The 18,691-nt window shown below is 32.5% G+C and overlaps 1 protein-coding gene across 4 annotated transcripts in view; it reads left to right on the top strand.

Annotated features, from left to right (window-relative positions):
- The window catches only part of AP3B1 (adaptor related protein complex 3 subunit beta 1), a 186,939-nt gene that overhangs the window by 64,973 nt on the left and 103,275 nt on the right, over nt 1-18,691 (top strand). For all 4 annotated transcript variants that reach the window (XM_054715136.1, XM_028139688.2, XM_008161965.3 and 1 more), the window contains exons 12-15: nt 2,508-2,570; nt 5,491-5,623; nt 9,057-9,166; nt 17,455-17,631. In XM_054715136.1, the coding sequence (XP_054571111.1) occupies nt 2,508-2,570; nt 5,491-5,623; nt 9,057-9,166; nt 17,455-17,631 (483 nt within the window). The remainder of the gene's footprint in view (nt 1-2,507; nt 2,571-5,490; nt 5,624-9,056; nt 9,167-17,454; nt 17,632-18,691) is intronic.

Here is an 18,691-nt window from a genome sequence, read left to right on the forward strand (position 1 = left end):
CAAAGCTTGGTTCAAATTGATTATTTGTTGTTGGTAGCGATCAATATTAACAGTTTCACCTAGTTTTAGAAGCTCATAATACACCACACCTTCCTGATCCCACCAAACGCAGAGCATTGTCTTCTTTCCAAAGCAATTTGGCCTTGCAGTCGATGTTGATGGTTGAGCTGGATCAACCCATGATTTTGTGTGTTTGGGATTCTCAAAATAAATGCACTTTTCATTGCCAGTCACAATTCAATGCAAAAAAGACTTTCTTTTGTGCCGTGGAAGCAACATTTTACTGATGACTTTTCGGTTTTCCATTTGTCTTTCATTCAGTTGATGTGGCACCCATTTTCCTTCCTTTAAAGTCTTTCCCATTGCTTGTAAACGATCAGAAATGGTTTGCTGAGCAACGTTTAATCTTCTGCAAATTGTTTTTGAGTTTGACACGCATCTTCATCCAATAATGCTTGTAATTGTTGGTCTTCAAACTTTTTCGGTTGACCTGGACGTTCTTTGTCTTTCACATAGAAATCATCACTTATAAAGCGTTTAAATTAGCATTCACAAGCATCTTGAGATGGAGCATGTTCACCATAAGCTTCCTTCAGTATACAATAACCTTTTCTTCAAAATAAAGTAATTAATTAAAACTTCCGGCAAATGCTCTTTTTTTGGCACGAAATTTGACATTTTTAAGCGTAAAAATATCTGTGATGTTAACACATTCAGCAAATTTGACATATGAAGTTTTAAAGCTTGTTGTCAATACACCAAAATAGCATACATATCAAATTGCATATATATCAACATATGTGTAACTCCATCTATTGAAAAAACCCCATATTATTAACTGGTACACCTAGTATTAGTTACTGTGCTACATCTTAATAATACAAAGTGAAAACATGCTGCCCACACCATGAATAACTCACAGTATACTGAATGAAGCAGATGTGTAAATAGATAATTTTAATAGTATGTGATATTATGGAGATTTGAATTGAGTGCTGTAAAAAAGAACCAGTCTTTTTCTCTGAAAGATTTAGAAAAACTTGTGAAAAAGATGATGTTTGAGTGGATTTTAAAATAATAACATTTTTGAGGATTTTGTTGTTGGTTAGTAGGTTGATTGGGAGGTTGTAGAGTTACAAGTAGGAGATAGGCACAGTTTATGCTAACACAAGGGATTATAAGAGTTGTTTTGAAGGAATGATAACTACAGTATAGAGTGTAGTTTGGATATAGCACTATATGGATTAAAACAATGTGATATTAACACAGAAAAAGAAGTGGAATAGAATGAAAACCTGGAAATAGACAGTGTATATGAAAGTGTACTGTGTAATAGAGGAGACATTACAAACCAATACGGAAAGGGTGGACTATAAATATTAGAATTATTGGTTATTCACATGGAAACTGAGTTTAATCATAAGAAAATCTAAGACACATCCAAATACAATGTGTGATATTGAACTGGGTATTTTTATTATACATTATTGAGATAATTGGTGAAACTTAGAGAGTAACAATCGCATAGATGTGATGTATCAGTGTGAATGTCTTGATTTTCTTGGTTGTATTGTGGTCTGTAGATGTCCTTGTTTGTAGGAAATATGCATAGAAGTATTTGGGGACAATACAATATCAAATTGGCAACTATGGTCTTAAATGTTTCAGATCAAAAATAGTTATTTTTACCTTTTCTATATGTTGAGATTGTTTTTTAAATTGTACAGAAAAATTAAATGTCCTCATCAAAATAAAATGAAAAGTCTAGCCATAATCTGGGAGAAAATATACCCATACATATATCTGAAAAATGACTGGTACTTAGAATATATAAAGAACTTCTACAATTTGTGCCTTATAATTGTAATATTTGGACCATTTACTTTTAATGTGATTATTGATATGAATGTGTTTATGTCTATATCTTGTGTGTTTTCTGTTTGTCCCATTTGTTCTCCGTTCCTTTTTTCCTTTTTCATGCTTTCCTTCAGATTAATTGGATATTTTTTATGAGTAAAAACATTTTTTTTAGTGAGCCTATTGGAAATGGGCTTTTAATTGCATATTTCTTGTAACTCTAAATCCAGAATAATTAAAATGTCTAAAAATTTGGGATGGTAGGATGAAGGAAACACAGTAAGACAATTAATCTGGAACACAGAGGTATTACATGGAGGGCAGTAGTTTTCTAATTTTCTTAGTAACAGAAAAGTAGTCACACTACCTTAAATTGTTTAGGTTAATTGGATATAAATTGTAAAATTGAAACAAACAATTAGGGAAAATGTTGGATTCTCTTTTTTGTGATTACTTGTTAAGCACTCTGTAAATATCTATATGAGATGTAGGGAGACAAAATTCACTTGAAGGGTATAATGCTTCACAACATTTGTAACTGTGACTTCTTTTAAAAGCATAAATTACCTTTCTATTAAATGCCTAGTCTTTATTAAATTCATCTTTTTTGTTTGTTTCAAAATGTTTACTTCTTCTTTTTTCTACTATAGCTTGAAATTTTGACAAACTTGGCAAATGAAGCCAACATATCAACTCTTCTTCGAGAATTTCAGGTTTGTATACAGTGCTAATTCTTAACATTTGTTCAGTTTAAAGTTAAATATATGTCTTTCTGAACTTTGAAATATGTAATTGTTTAAATAAAACAGTCATTTGGGATGGGGTAATTTTATGGTGCTAGTTGTATAGAGGTGACACATTGGACCTGTTTCAGAATATTGGTGATATAATATCAGATGTTTAAGAAGGTCCATTGTTTAATATATTATTTCTTCAGTATCCATTTTATCATTTTTTTCTCTTTGTACCTTATTTTTGTGTTTGCTATGTTCATAGGTATGTTTACTTATAATTTTTTTGAGTAAAATAGTGAATTTTTCTAAAGATTCTTATTTTTAGTTGAGGAAATTAGGTAATCAACTGGGTAACAGTTTTTAAATATAATTGATCTTTCCTAAGTGGAACTAAGAGACTTTAATTTGTTTAATCTATTTCTTCAACAATTAATCATGTTCTTGCTACCATTTTCACTAAATTTGTAAGTTTTTAGATATTCTTAGATTTTTCTCCTCCATTTGTCATTTAGACACCATTTAAATGTATTATTCTATTTTGCATGTTAGATAAACCATAGTGTTAAATCTACAGCATGAACTTCTCATTTGAGCTTGGGATTTCAGTTGAATATTGGATTTTAAATTTTATTATATATCATATATATAAATGTGCATGTTAAAAGTGCTTTCATTTCTGTAAAGAATAAAAGCTGAGTTTTTATTTTTTATTTTATTTTTTGACTTTATTTATTTTTTGTTTCTTATAACTCTTTTTTCCCCCCCTCATTTTTTATTGAGGTATTATATGTGTACATATCTTACCAATGGCCCCCCACTCCCAAACATGCCCTCACCCCCTGGAGTTTTGTGTCCATTGGTTATGCTTATATGTATGCATACAAGTCCTTCGGTTGATCTCTTATCTCCCCCACCTCTCCCTAATCTTCCCGCTGTAATTTGACAGTCTGTTTGATGCTTTACTGTCTCTGTATCTATCTTTTTGTTCAACAGTTTATAATTTTCTTTATTACCCATAAATGAGTGAGATCATGTGGTATTTTTCTTTCATTGACTGGCTTATTTCACTTAGCATAATGTTCTCCAGTTCCATCCAGGTTGCTGTGAATGGTAAGAATTCCTTCTTTTTTTATGGCAGCATAGTATTCCATTGTGAAGATGTACCATAGTTTTCTGATCCAGTCATCTGCTGGCGGGCACCTAGGCTGTTTCCAAATCTTAGCTATTGTGAATTGTGCTGTTATGAACATAGTGGTGCATATATCCTTTCTGATTGGTGTTTCCAGTTTCTTAGGATATATTCCTAGGAGTGGGATTACTGGGTCAAATGGGAGTTCCATTTTCAGTTTTTTGAGGAAACTCCATACTGTTCTCCACAGTGGCTGCACCAGTCTGCATTCCCACCAGCAGTGCAGGGGGGTTCCTTTTTCTCCGCATCCTCGCCAACACTTGTCGTTTGTTGATTTGTTGATGATAGCCATTCTGGCCGGTGTGAGATGGTACCGCATTGTTGTTTTGATTGGCATCTCTCGGATAATTAGTGACTTTGAGCATGTTTTCATATGTCTTTTGGCCTTCCTTCTGTCTTCTTTCGAAAATATTCTATTTAGGTCCGTTGCCCATTTCTTTATTGGATCATTTATCTTCCTTTTATTAAGTTTTATAAGCTGCCTGTAGATGTTGGAGATTAAACCTTTATCAGTGATAACATTTGCAAATATGTTCTCCCATACAGTGGGATTTCTTCTTGTTTTGTTGATAGTTTCTTTTGCTGTAAAAAATCTTTTTATTTTGATGTAGTCCCATTTGTTTATTTTCTCTATAGCTTCCATTGCTCTAGGGGCAGTATCAGTGAAGAAGTTCTTTCGGCATATGTCTGAGATTTTGCTGCCTGTGGATTCCTCTAGTATTTTTATGGTTTCCCGTCTTATGTTTAAGTCCTGTATCCATTTTGAGTTTATTTTTGTGTATGGTGTAAGTTGGTGATCTAGTTTCATTTTTTTGCATGTATCTGTCCAATTTTCCCAACACCATTTATTGAAGAGACTGTCTTGACTCCATTGTATGTTCATGCCTCCTTTATCAAATATTAATTGAGCATAGTGGTTTGAGTTGATATCTAGATTCTCTATAAAAGCTGAGTTTTTAAATTAGGAAAGTTTAACCAAGTGAAATTCTTTTGGGCTATCATAAATTTTGTAAAAATCTTTTAACTTCCTATTGTTAAATAATTGAATTATTTATTTTTAAGTTTGTATAAATATTTAGTTTACATTGTATCTTTAAAATTATTTTAAAGAAAATCTATTTATTAAAAGTGTGGTATTTTGTTTTATTGTAAACTGAGTATTTATAAAGTCTTTATTGAAATGTTGTTCACTGTAACTATTTTGGAGTTACTACTATTCAGATACTATTTTAAAAGTAAAATATTTCTGGAAGCATATTGGTTTTTTTCTTCCTCTTCCAATTTTTAGATTTAGTGTCTCTGAAAAATAAATCCCTTTTTTTTCATAGATTCACAGATGCTGTGAATGAACTGAAATGAACTGAAACCTCCAAAGAGAGAGTTCTCATCCTATCTCAGCCTTGCATTTAAACTAATTGCTATCTTTGGGGGATTGCTCCCCTCTGTCTGTTTTGGAGTCATAAGCCACGGTAGCCACAAGTGAATGAATCTGGCTTAAAAATGTACCTCTTTTATAGGCACATTCTTTAAGTAAAAAGGAAACTAAATTTAGCTAAGTCATCAGTTAGTTCTCCCATTGTACTTATAGATGAGATTATGTATGCTGCAGTATTTGTATCGACAAAATTTAATATAATAGGTATTATTATATTATGTTTTGTTCACTTGATATAGTACCACTGTATAAATTAATTGAAATCATATTTTTAGACTTACGTGAAAAGCCAGGATAAGCAATTTGCAGCAGCCACTATTCAAACTATAGGCAGATGTGCAACAAACATCTTAGAAGTCACTGACACATGTCTCAATGGCCTGGTGTGTCTGCTGTCCAACAAAGATGGTAAGTTGACAGTTTCATTTTGTTTTTCAAGTAACATCATTTGAATATGCTTGCATTTTATTTTTTTCTGTATGTCAGTAGCATGGTCATGATGAGTAGCATTTTGTCTTTGAAACACACACACACACAGTTTTGTTTTGGTTTTTAGTAAATTGGGTAATTAACTTACAAAAAATATCTGTCTTGTCTGAACAGAACTAACAAAGTATAATTTGTTTTATTTCTTCACAATTTAATTACCTTCATTGTACCCTGTCTCAAAGGCTCTATTTTGCTTTTCAATGGCATGTAAGCCATGTATAATATTGGTTCACCTGCAGAGGGTGCTAAAAGCAGGCAAATGACTCTGTGCCTTGGAGAAGTTGCTAGATCAAAAAAGTATGTTGAATGTGTTACCATCAACGTTTATTCCCAGAGATACAAGATTAATCCTAGATTTAGAACTCATCAGTTTGGAACAGTTTCATGTTTTTAAGCCCTACAATATCTGAACATTTTGTAAAACTAGATGGTAAAATATATAATCTAGGTACTGTTCTGTGGTGAAATGTCAGTTATTTCTATGGTATGGCTTTAGATTAAATGAGGCCATTTAGAGAGAGAGAAAAATGAGTCACCTGTCACCTTTAAAATAGTTTATGTAGAGGATATTTATTATAATTATGTATTTGATTAAAATGAGATTCTTTTTAAGAAAAGCATAATTTTTAATGTAAAATCCTTGAAATTATTTGTGGGATTCTAAATTATGTCATATCTAGACACAGGAATATATGGCATAGCAACCATAGTTTAAACATAACAAATTGATTATTTTATTTGAAAAATCACTTTTCACTACAATAACTCTTTTATTCCTAATTATCTTTTTTTTCACATGTAGATCTCTTTATAAAACTGGAATATTGTTATAAGTACTTATGATGAAAAGATAATTGAAACAAAATTCATCCCCAAACAAGAGTGTATTTTATTGTGAACATAAAATTATAATCTTTTACCTATAAACTCAAGATGTTATTATTGATAGAATACTTTTCTACATGTAGTAGTAAAACTCTAAATAACTGTGGCAACGTAAATTATCAGGTATATAGATTCTTAAACAAATTGACTGTAGGAGGTAACTAGAGGAAATAGGATGCTAACTATACATTTTATCTATTTTCTACTTTTAATAATATCCTTTTTATCTATTTCTATATCACACTGTAAAATATGAGTTCAAAAACATGTTTTTATTTTCTTACATCTTTAATAATGACTTTCTATTTGATCAAATAAGACACATTCCTTAGGTTATATTTAAAATTACAATTTTTAAACCATGGTTTACCATGGTAGTTGTTATTTTAAAATTTAATTGCATACAGTAAAGCACCACAAATTAGTTAGAACACAAATTTGTTCTTTTAAGTACAAAATATATTCAAGATTTTTCAATTTTATATTTTGACCCTTTTTTCTCTTATGAAATTTTCAAGCTGTGAATTTAAAAGCACACATTTTTCCACTTCAGCTTATAGCACATTAATTTCTCAAAAAATATTTTTATTGACTTTGATTTAAAAGATGAATATTCTACCCTGTAGCACTTTTAAAGGAGGAATAGATTACTTTATAAATAGATAATGGGAGACTAATATAATTTATAATCACTCTTAAAAGTAGGAGGATTTAATCATGAAAACATTGATATTTTAATGTTTTTAGGCTTTTGTTTTTGGTAAACCAAAACTCTCTTTAGAACCATGATTTTTTTCCTACAGTTTTTATATTAAGAAACTTAAATTGTACTGTCTAGTTATGGTTGCATAATCATTATTAGCCCATAATACTTGATTCTTCAACTCTTTATCATATGTGCCAACAACCTTTACAAGTTGGAAAAGGCAACAGGTTTTCCCATGGAACGTAATCCTGTCAACACCTTGATTTTAGCCCATAAAACTCATGTTAACTTCTGGCTCCAGAATTGTAAGATTATAATAAACTAGAGGCCCGATGCACGAAATTTGTGCAAGAGTAGGTCTTTCTTCCCCCAGCTGCCAGCACCAGCTTCCCAATGGCACCCGGGACCAGGGCTTCCCTCTGGCCACTGGCTTCGTCCAGAAGGTCGTCTGGAAGGATGTCTGGTCTAATTAACATATTATGCTTTTATTATTATAGAAGTGTGTTGTTTTAAGCCACTAAGTTTCTGGTAATCGGTAACAACAACAATGGGGAACTAATACAGCACCAAAGAATAAATAATATCGAGTATATAGTTAAACTATAGCCAATCCTGCCTCTGCATGAGGATAATTACAATTATACATTTTTTTCTTATTTAGGCTAGCTTTACAATATATTTTAAAATTAAAAAATGTTATACTAAGGAGTCTTTAAATTCACACTTAGGTCATATTTTACTTCGTGTAGTAATTACTTGCATAACCATGTAATGTTTTCTGCTAGAGTGTAAGTTTGATGAGGGCCGGGTCTCATTCATTCAACCATAAAAAAGAATGAAATCTTAATATTTGAGACAACCTGAATGGGTTTAGAGCAGGGTTGGGGAACCTTTTTTCTGCCAAGGGCCATTTGGATATTTATAACATCATTTGTGGGCCATACAAAATTATCAACTTAAAAATTAGCCTGCTACATTTTGTCAGACTTTTAATTAACTCACCCCTAATGCCTTGGCAGGGCCAGACCAAGTGATTTTGTGGGCCTTATAGGGCCTGTGAACTGAACTTGGCATAATACCCTAATCTAGAGGGTATTATGCCAAGTGAAATAAGTCAGACAGAGAAAGACACCATATGATTTCACTTACATGTGAAATCTTAAACATACACACACACACATACACCCCAAAATAAAGGAACAAATAAAACATAAACAAACTCATAGCTACAAAGGGTCACCAGATGGGAAGGGGATTGGAGGAAGGGATTAAAATATACAAATTAGAGTTATAAAAATAATCACAGGGATATCAAGTACAACATAGGGAATATTGTAATAACTATGTCTGATGTCAGATGGGTACTAGACTTACCAGGGTGATCACTTTGTAAGGTATGTAAATGCCTAATCACTATGTTGTACACCTGAAACAAATATAATATTGTATGTCAACTGTAATTGAAAAATAAAATGATGATACTAAGGTACCTACCATATGTTAATTGTGAGAAGAAAAAGAAATATCATTTTGTTTACGATTTAAAGAAGCAGAGATTAGAAAGGAATATCATAATCCAAGAGACAATAATGTTAGAAATTAAAGTATACTCTTCTATTTAAGATGGATATTCACCCCAAAAATTTCAAAGTACATTCATAGTTGTAGTTTTCACCTAGTCATTTAAGACATGTAGAATATTTTGCTAATTTGAATTTGAATTGAATTATACATGTTTAATATGAATAATCTCTTTTTCAGAAATAGTTGTTGCTGAAAGTGTGGTTGTTATTAAGAAATTACTGCAAATGCAACCTGCACAACATGGTGAAATTATTAAACATATGGCCAAACTCTTGGACAGTATCACTGTGAGTACCAATTTTTGCTGGCTAAACTGAATTTTACTCAGTATATTACAGTTTTGTTAAAATAAATGGGGATTTTCTTTTGCTATAAAGGATTGTATAGGGATAATTGTCAAAATTTCAATCAAATCTGTATATTAGATAATAGTACTGGTTGATGGTTTAATTTCCTGCTTTTTAAATAATTTTACTCTGGTTATGTAAGAACATTTATTAGGAAGTTCAAACTGAAGTATTTTGAGGTTAAAGGGCATGTCTACAATTTTTATCTATTCAGAAACCAAAATGTATTTGTATACGTAGAGAGAAAGCTAGAACAAATACAGTGAAATGTTATTAAAAAATAAATATTAATCTTAGTTCTATCACTTACCAGTTCCATGTCCTTACATTAAAATCTCTGCTTCACTTTTCCCGTCTGTACAATAGTGATAGTAGAAGAACCTATATTGGTGTATTTCATTAGTTAATACTAAAGGCCTGATGCATGAAATTCGTGCAAGGGGCTCGGCCCTCGCAGCCCCGGCTTTGTCCAGAAGGTGGTTTGGCTGTCCGGTCTAATTAGCATATTACTCTTTTATTATTATAGATATGTAAAGCTCTTAATACATAGGAGTAGTGCATGTTAGCTGTTATTATCTGTGTTTCATTTCATTCTCTTCTTCCCTTTAAAACTAAAGTTTTGGAAAAAATTATCTGAAAATAATTTTATTTCCTCACCTCACACTCTTCAACACATCACAGTCTGATTTTGATTCCTACTTTTTCCAAGGTCACTATCTCCCTCTTATTAAATCCTGTAGATAATTTGCTTTCCATATCTTTTTTGATCTTTTGTTAACATTTGATTTCACTGACCACTTCCCTTTTAAAACATACGCTCTCTATGGCTTTTACCTGATTTTTTTTCAAATTCTTCTCCATTGTGCTTGCCTTTTACTATGCCTGTTCCTTGAATATTATAGTTTGATAACTAATGTTCTATAACTGAAAGGGTTGTGTTTTAGGAAGGGAGTCTGTAATTTCCTTCTTTAAAGATTGGGTAATCTATAGTGTGCCTATTCAGAGGGATCATATTTGTGTAGTGAAAGGTAATGGATGGCAAGGTTTGGAGCCTACCAATTTTTAATGTCTCTTATGGCAAAATTTCCCTTCCCTCAGGGTGTTAGTAAAGCTTTTAGGGCAATTACACCTTTATCTTGAAGATGAGAATCAGACTCAACAGGAATCACTTACCATTTGAGTTTCTACCACATCTCTCACCAGAGAGTCCCTTTGTCCTCATATCCACTCTTACTGTTGATTAGTTATCAAAGTCAGGACTTCTCATAAAGATTGTGTATGTGAGGTATAGGGCTTAAGAGAGTGGATTGGAAAACTGGATGGCTTGGGATCAAATTTAGTCTCTACCTTTTACTAACTTTGTGAATTTAAGCATACACACAGTTATGCTTAAGAAATCATTTATTTGACTTCTGTGCTTCAGTTTTTTCATCTGTAAAATGGGAACAGTAATACTAATAACTTTCAGACCTATTGTGAAGAATATGAGTCAATGTATGTGAACCATTTAGTGTGTAGTATAAGCTGTTATTATGATCATGAATATATTTAATGTCTTTAAAGAAGACACACTTGATGAAGTTTAAATTTAGTAAGTGATCTCTTGGCCCCTTTTATATTTTACTTACTTAACAGAACTCTTATAATGCTGTTCATATGCCAAATACTATTCTAAGCATGTTAAAAATAAAAAAATTATTAATTTTAATAACAATTATGAAAGGTAGATTCTATTAGAATTCCCATTTTACATGAGAGAAAGCTGAGGCACACATAGGTTGAGCAACTTGCCTAAGCTCACATAGCTAGTAGGTCTGCTTTCATAACTAATACATTATGCTGTCTATCTTCCATTTCTTCTCTCTTTCTCTCTTTCTATCTCTCTCTCTCTCTCTCATATTCAATTCACTGTCCTACTCACTGACCTGGCCAGAATTTTATTGTTTTTGTCCCAAATCATTGACAAATTGGACATTAGATGGACATGGTCCTTGTTTGCCAAATATGGAGCAGATGTTTGACATTATTTGTCAGTGATCTATTGATGGGAGCTGAGTGGGTATACCTTTTTCCTCAAGTCCACTGAAATGGACATCCAGCATCTGTGCATACCAAGCATCAAATTACAGTAGCATTTTTAGTCATTGTAACAACCACAAATACTCCTACATATATTTAGATACCTTCTAGGGATGTGGTATATCCTTCAGTAAGAATCACTTTTCTAACCAATAACTAGGTAGGGGACTGCTAGATAGGGAAAGACAAAGAAGAGAGATAATACATGAGGCCATTTTATTACATCAACTTTCTCTACAATAGTTGTTGGAATATTACCCAATTAAATATTTTCTTATGAATCCAGTATAGCAAAGCCTGTTTTTGTTTTTATTTTTTGTCAGAAGATAATTATTAGTGGAATATAAAAATATGGTAGAAATATCAAATTCATAAAGGGAAAAAGTAATAATGTAAAATAAATATTTTAAAATAATAAATTTTTAAAAGTCAAAGTCAAACATATTCTACCCTATGAATGGAGTGAATTCTTTCATTAAAAAACAGACTTTCAAATTAAAGTGAAAAACAAAAGCTAGCTACAGTCCATTTATAATTAAATAACATAATCAAAATGATAAGAGTTGAAATAAGAAGATAGGGAAAGAGATATTAAATGAACACGAATGAGGAAGTGAGATTTAAAATTAAAAGCATTTAACAACATAAAAAGGAACATCATAAAATGAAAAATAGGACAATTTACAAAGAAACGAAGAAGCATAAACCTATCTGCACACAAAAAAATATGGCAACTACATAAATATGTAAAGGAAAAGTCTATAGGAAATATAAGGACAAATATAAAATACAGTTTTGGTGGGTGACTTTAATATAGTTCTCTCATATAAGACACTTAGAACAAAGGAAAAATTAAGAGAATAAATGCAAGCTCTCCATGAAACACAGAAAAAGAACATACTACAAATGTGTGGGATGTGGCTAACTGCTACCATTTTTTAAAATAAAGAAATTAGAAATAAAAGAATTTGTATTTGTCCAACAAATTTGAAAAAAAAAACACCCACAAAACAATAATAAAACAAAGCATAAAACTTAAGCAGGATCAAAGTTGATTTTGTAAAATAGAATATAAAAAACGTTGAAATTGATAAATATATGTTAAATCTGGTCCTTTGGAAAGATAATAAAATAGTAAACCCTTCCTGAGTCTGATAAGGTAAAGAGAGAAAGCAAAAATAGACAAATTGGGAATGTGATATAGGAGAGATTAAAATAATTACAAAGAAAACTATATGCAATTCTATAGTAAAAACTTGAACTTTTGGAAAATGAAAAGATGATGATGTGTTGTTACTTAACATTATCTGAGGAAGCTGAAGTGCTTGAAGTGAGACAAGGCAAGACAGTTTGTGATGCAGACCCTAAAACAATTGGGAGGCACAAGTCACTCCAGAAGGAGGTGCTAAGGGATTAGCAGGCAACAGCTTTAAGGTCAGGAAAGAGGGGTGATTGAAATTCCACAATCTCTGATCGGTCAAGAGTTATTCACATAAGGACAATAGCCACATGGAAAGGAAAGCAGGGTTTTAATAATCTCATCAAATACTGGATAACTCTTAAATATCGGCAAGTGATTTTAAAATGAGTGGCATAGTCTCAGAGCTTTCAAAGAGCTCTTTCTTATGAATCTCTACCTATTTCACCCTAAATCCAAAAATAGTATCTTAAACCACTGTGGTTTTACAGTCAAACTGACCAGAGCCAGAGGACAGTATTGAGCTTGTTTTTAGTGACTCCTGGCTCACCTCCCCTCTGGGAGGAGGGGAACAGAAGTGGAGGAGGAGACAGACTACTTTCCACCCTGGCCACCTTACTAATTCATAAAACAAGAGTTGAACAGAAGTGGGAAAAGGCCCCATCAAGCATGGGCACAGGAGTAGGCTAGAGATTGACCTAGACCCTCCCTGGCTCTAGGGAAGCTGCAGAAGGCCATAAGAGAGCCATTGCACAGAGTGGCAGAAGAATGGGAGTGAGCCTTGGTTTGATTAATGAGTAAATAGATGCACTGAAGTGAAATTTTTTGTCTCCGTAATATACATGATCAGTCTGGGAGCAGGAACTGGTCTTCTTGCCTTGCTGGCTCGTATTTTTCCGGTATAGCACACTCTTTTTTGTCTGCCCAGTGGCTTTGGTGAACTCTGGATTCAGACTTAGAATTCCAGTCTGAGTTCTACCACTGACAAGTTATGAGATGTTGGGCAAGTTATTAACCCCTTTGTGCCTGGTTTCCTCATATATCAAGTAGGGATAATGGTAGAGCCTACTTCCAAGGGCTTTTGTAATAACTGATTGAGAAAAATGGGTGAAGTCCTTAAAAACAGTGCCAGGTACATAGTAAGAGCTCAATAGATATTAGTTGTGTAATTTTTTAAAAAAGGGAACACAGATTTTACTGTATTCAAGACTTTTCATTCCATTTGTTATCTAGTAAGTAACATAGCTGAAAATGTAAACACTAAAATTTAAATTAATTCTACTTTTAAATTTTATTTTAATTGAATAGATATATGTTAATAGTGCGGTCAGCTTATATGTTCTTATTGTGAATATTTTATTCTTTGGAGTATCTTTCACTTGTAGTAAATACTGTTTTGGGAGCAAAGTTCTTCCAGAATAAAATGCATACTACCAGAGGATTGTTCTAACAGGATTTCACATAATGTTTAATGGGACAGACAAGGATTTCATGTCATAAAAGAACAGTTGAAAGACGTTTTTCTGTACTTTCTGTACTTCTTGTCCAGGTGCCTCCCCGAATGCCTGCCATTTTGCAAGTTAACCCCAGCTTAATTTAGACTTAAATTTTAATACATACTGAGTCCAGATATAGAATTTTGGATCTGATTTGCTGTTTGTATGCAGTTTACTTAGATGTCTACTGATTTTGCCTTTGACAAATTTAAATAAATAAAATTGATGTTTTTGCAGGATTTAAACTGTTGCACTGTGCAATGGGCTGGTGTGGAAACACAATAGCTTTTAAACTGAACTGCTTACAGAGTGATCTGTAAAATCTTTCTAGATGTCTTTCTTAATGGCTGTGGTGAGCTAGGAATCATTATTTGTTTTCCAGCCAAGTTAATGGGTTAAAATGGCAGTGGAAACTGCCTTCTGGTAGAAGTTTAAAAAGTGCACTTAACCACATGCTCAAGGCATTTAGAATAAAGCATCAGGCAAAATCATTTACAATCTAGTTTGTCCTTGAAAATATTGAAAAGCAGTGGTTCATAATGAAAGTATTATATCAACTACATACATGTATGTTAGTTTGGTTTTAATTCAGCGTTTCTGTATATTCTGTAGTTGAAAAGATCACGGCGAACAAAAAGTGGTTAATTTTCTTACTTGCTCTTTTGTCACTTGCTTAAAATCTTTGAATATAGTGGCCATGGAGTCATAGTATCAGTGTCAGTGGTATACAAGTGAGAGTACTATACTTAATTGGGAGAGAAAGAGGGCTGAAATCTGAAAATCTTAGGATTCTGATTCCCTCCACATGCACAGAAACATTGGGTTTGTCAATTTCCTAAGCTTTTTAACAAAATGCCATCACTAAAAGTTTGGCATATTGATATTGATATTATTTCTTATCATGGAGAAGTTTTCTAAGTTATCAAAGTGTTTACTTAATTTTATTACCTCTGCATATTATTCTGCACCTTCCCTCCCCCAAACCACCTCTACCTTCAGGTTTTCATTGTGAACATGAGAATTTATTGATTTTTAATGTTTTCAACGAGTTGTGTTTTAAATGTATGTAATTATAAGGGTTTTTTGTTATTTTTAAAAATAAGTTTTTATTGATTTTAGAGAGAGAGGTAAAGGAAGAGAGACATTGATGAGAGAGAGGAATCAATCACCTGCCTCCTGCACGTATTGTTATTTTAATGTTAGCATATTAATGAATAGGAATAGATGCACTGGCTGGTGGCTCAGTTGGTTGGAGCGTCATCCTGTACAACAAAAAGCTACGGGTTTGATTCCCGGTCAAACCTAGGTTGCAGGTTCAAGCCTCAGTTGGGGCACATACGGGTGGCAACCAATAGATGTTTCTCATATCAATGTTTCCCTCTCTCACTCTCTTTTCCTCTCTCTCTCAAAAAAAAAAATCAATAAAAACACATCTTCAGGCAAGGATTAAAAATAACAATAATAATCTTAGTTTATTAATGAATAGGAATAGAAACAATTTCTTAAAACTTTTTGGGGAAAAAATCACAACTTTTTGGGACTGCCTTTTTAATTGCAGAAAAGAATTATAAGTATGTTACCAGAAGAAAATTACTTAAAGTGGGGTAATAGATTTTTATATGTCATAAAATTCTAATTTTTACAGTAGCAATATGTAATAAAATATTTAAGAAAAACAAACCTAGCATAATTGAAATCTGAAGTTGCCCATATATTCTTATTTAGAGGCACCTTTCACTATGGCAGGCAACTTGAATTGCTTCATACCAGAAAATTTAATGTACCACTCAATTATATTATTCTGTAGCCCAATTTAAAATAATAGATTGGGAGTAAGGTCGTAATGCAGTGTAACCTTTGGAACAGGAGAAATAACCCCTGTCTTTCTAGAAATTAGTATACACACAGTAAGGATATCAGTTTTATCATACTGCATAAATGGATTTACAATAGCATTTAATATAGTACTTATTACTTATACTTAATACTTATACTTAATTGCATAAGTATGCTAATTTCTTGCTTACTAAACTTATTCTAATATTAATTTAAAAATGATGCTGTTATACTATTTGCAAATACATATTTTTATTTTAAAGCCTTTTTGATTACCTCATTCTCATTCTGGTGAAAGACCCAACTTAGGGGTATTAATAATTTTATGTTATTTCATAAAATGGGTGTTTTGAAATAATTTGAGATGGTGGATATTGTGATAAAATTTTAGCTGTGCAAAGGTCCTTATTCTCACTTTCTTCTTTAACAGTTATATGTGCAGCTGTGAAACTGTAATGAAAATATTAGGGCTTTATTTGAGGAATTGGAAAAGGACTTTTTAAAAAGAATGTTATCTATTATTGTGATGCTATCTCTTAATGATAGTTATTGGCTTTTTCATTTCTTAAAAAAGCTAATTTTTCATACTAGGTGAAAATGTTCACAGAAACTAATTTACACACCAGTTCAAATTCCTTTTGGAATAGGGGATAATAAAAGTAAACAGATAGAAATAAAACTAATGTACATACTCTGAAATAATGGTCTTAATGGTGTTGATGGAAGGTTTCCAATTTGTTACAAAGCAGTAATTTTTAAGAAACAAATTATGTAAAAATGTACATTATTTAAAAAAATTTCATTATTAAAAATATTTAATGCCAAAATGCAGTATTGGACAAATTTATGTTATTCCTATTTCTTTTGTTGGTGACCAAATAATAGACTAGGATTAATGATTTCGTAAGCCAAATCTTGATGATCTTATCAGTTTTATATATTCCTAGTGCTGTAGATAGAGGACATAAACAGTTGGAATCAAAGCCTGTAGTGGATCTATTCTTTTTTCTATATTATCCATGACTCTCAAAACATGGTTTGCAGACAGACCACCTGTCTCAGGAATCATCTGTGATGCTTCATAAAAATGTGAATTCCTGGGCCCCACCATAGAACTATCTTGGAGCGATACCAGAACCCTGCAGTTTTATTAGGAACCCTAGATGATTTTTCTGGGCATCGAGGTTTGTAAATCAGTGCCCTAGAGCAGAGGTCCGCAAACTTTTTCTGTAAACTGCTATTCTTATGGACTTTGTTGCAGCCACTCACCTCTGCTAGTATAGCACAAAATCAGCAATAATAATACATAAACAAATGGGCATGGCCAGCCAGATTCAGTCTAAGAATTTGCAGATCTCTGATAGAATCGATTCTAGACCAGTGATTTTTCCTCTATGAATCTTTTCTAAGACATTATCCCGAAATCAGTTTTGTGATTTCCTGTGTGTTTATTTTTTGATAACTAAAGAAAACCCATAAATATAGGAGCACTTCCCAGATATACATTAAATGAATTGATAGATGTAACACCTTGGTAATACTTAAAGACTTTTCTATGTTAATATTAAGGAGATCATGCTTATCTTATTTGTAACCATATTGTCTACTTCTAACATTAGGTCCCTGTGGCTAGAGCAAGTATTCTTTGGCTAATTGGAGAAAACTGTGAGCGAGTTCCTATAATTGCCCCTGATGTTTTGAGGAAGATGGCTAAAAGCTTCACAAATGAAGATGATCTTGTAAAACTGCAGATTTTAAATTTGGGAGCAAAATTGTATTTAACCAACTCCAAACAGGTAAGAGGCTAATCCTTACTTCTACCTACTTTCTTCTTTACTCCGATGAAGCAGCTAAAGTCTTCACGCATTAGTCTATCTAACAATTACTAGGTGCCTGTTTCTTTAAGGTTCTTCAATAGATGGTAGTTGTGCAAAGAGATGATATTTTAATCTAGTAGGGGAGAAAAACAAAAAAAAATGAAATAGTATTTGGTAGGTGCTATAATAGAAGTACTGAGATACAGTGAAACTCCAGAGGAGAAAGTTACTGAAAGTCTGCAGTAGGAGGAGAGAGGTCAGAGAAAGTTTCATCAAGGATAAGACTCCTGATTATGCACTTCTAAGGAGTGGTTTCCTGTACAGAATAAGGAAAGAGGAGAGCAGCAGATCAGAGTCATGAAACAGCTTGGTGCTTTCAGCACACTTAAAGTGGTCTGGACAGGTAGGCCAGGCCAGGACTTGGAGTGGCAAATACTGTGGACCTTGTCATACAGGTACAGGGGAAACCAGTAAATATTTTAATTAACTAATTAATTAATTTTTATTATTTTTTTTAATCCTCACCTGAGGATATTTTTTCCATTGATTTTTAGAGAGAGTGGAAGAGACAGGGAAAGACAGAAATATCGATGTGAAAGAAACACATCGATTGGTTGCCTCCTAAATGTCTGTGTCTGTCATTCTCTCCTGCCTCTCCATCAGTTCATCTTTCTCTCTTTTTATATTTGCTGTGTATCTCTCAATTGTCTCCCTCTCTTTCTGCCTTCTCTGCCTACCCATACTTACTCTCTAGTAAGCTGATGTTGGCCATTCAGAATTTTCAGGTTGACTCCTCAAATTTATCCCCACTTGTGATATGACTTTTGTTATTGTTGCTTTTGCTGATTGGTGTACAAGATTTATGACCAAATAATTACAGATAATCTGAGTATATTTCCATGATTTAGATTTTATCTTTGCATTTTAAGTCAATCTTTGAAATGAATCAGTTAATCATTTCCAGATGTCATGTAGATTTCTTTATGTACTGAGTTACTTTTCAAAAACAGTAAAAAGGAAACCTATGCTTACTGTTGAG

The sequence above is a fragment of the Eptesicus fuscus genome, chromosome 4, assembly GCF_027574615.1.
Source record: "Eptesicus fuscus isolate TK198812 chromosome 4, DD_ASM_mEF_20220401, whole genome shotgun sequence".
Taxonomy (NCBI): domain Eukaryota; kingdom Metazoa; phylum Chordata; class Mammalia; order Chiroptera; family Vespertilionidae; genus Eptesicus; species Eptesicus fuscus.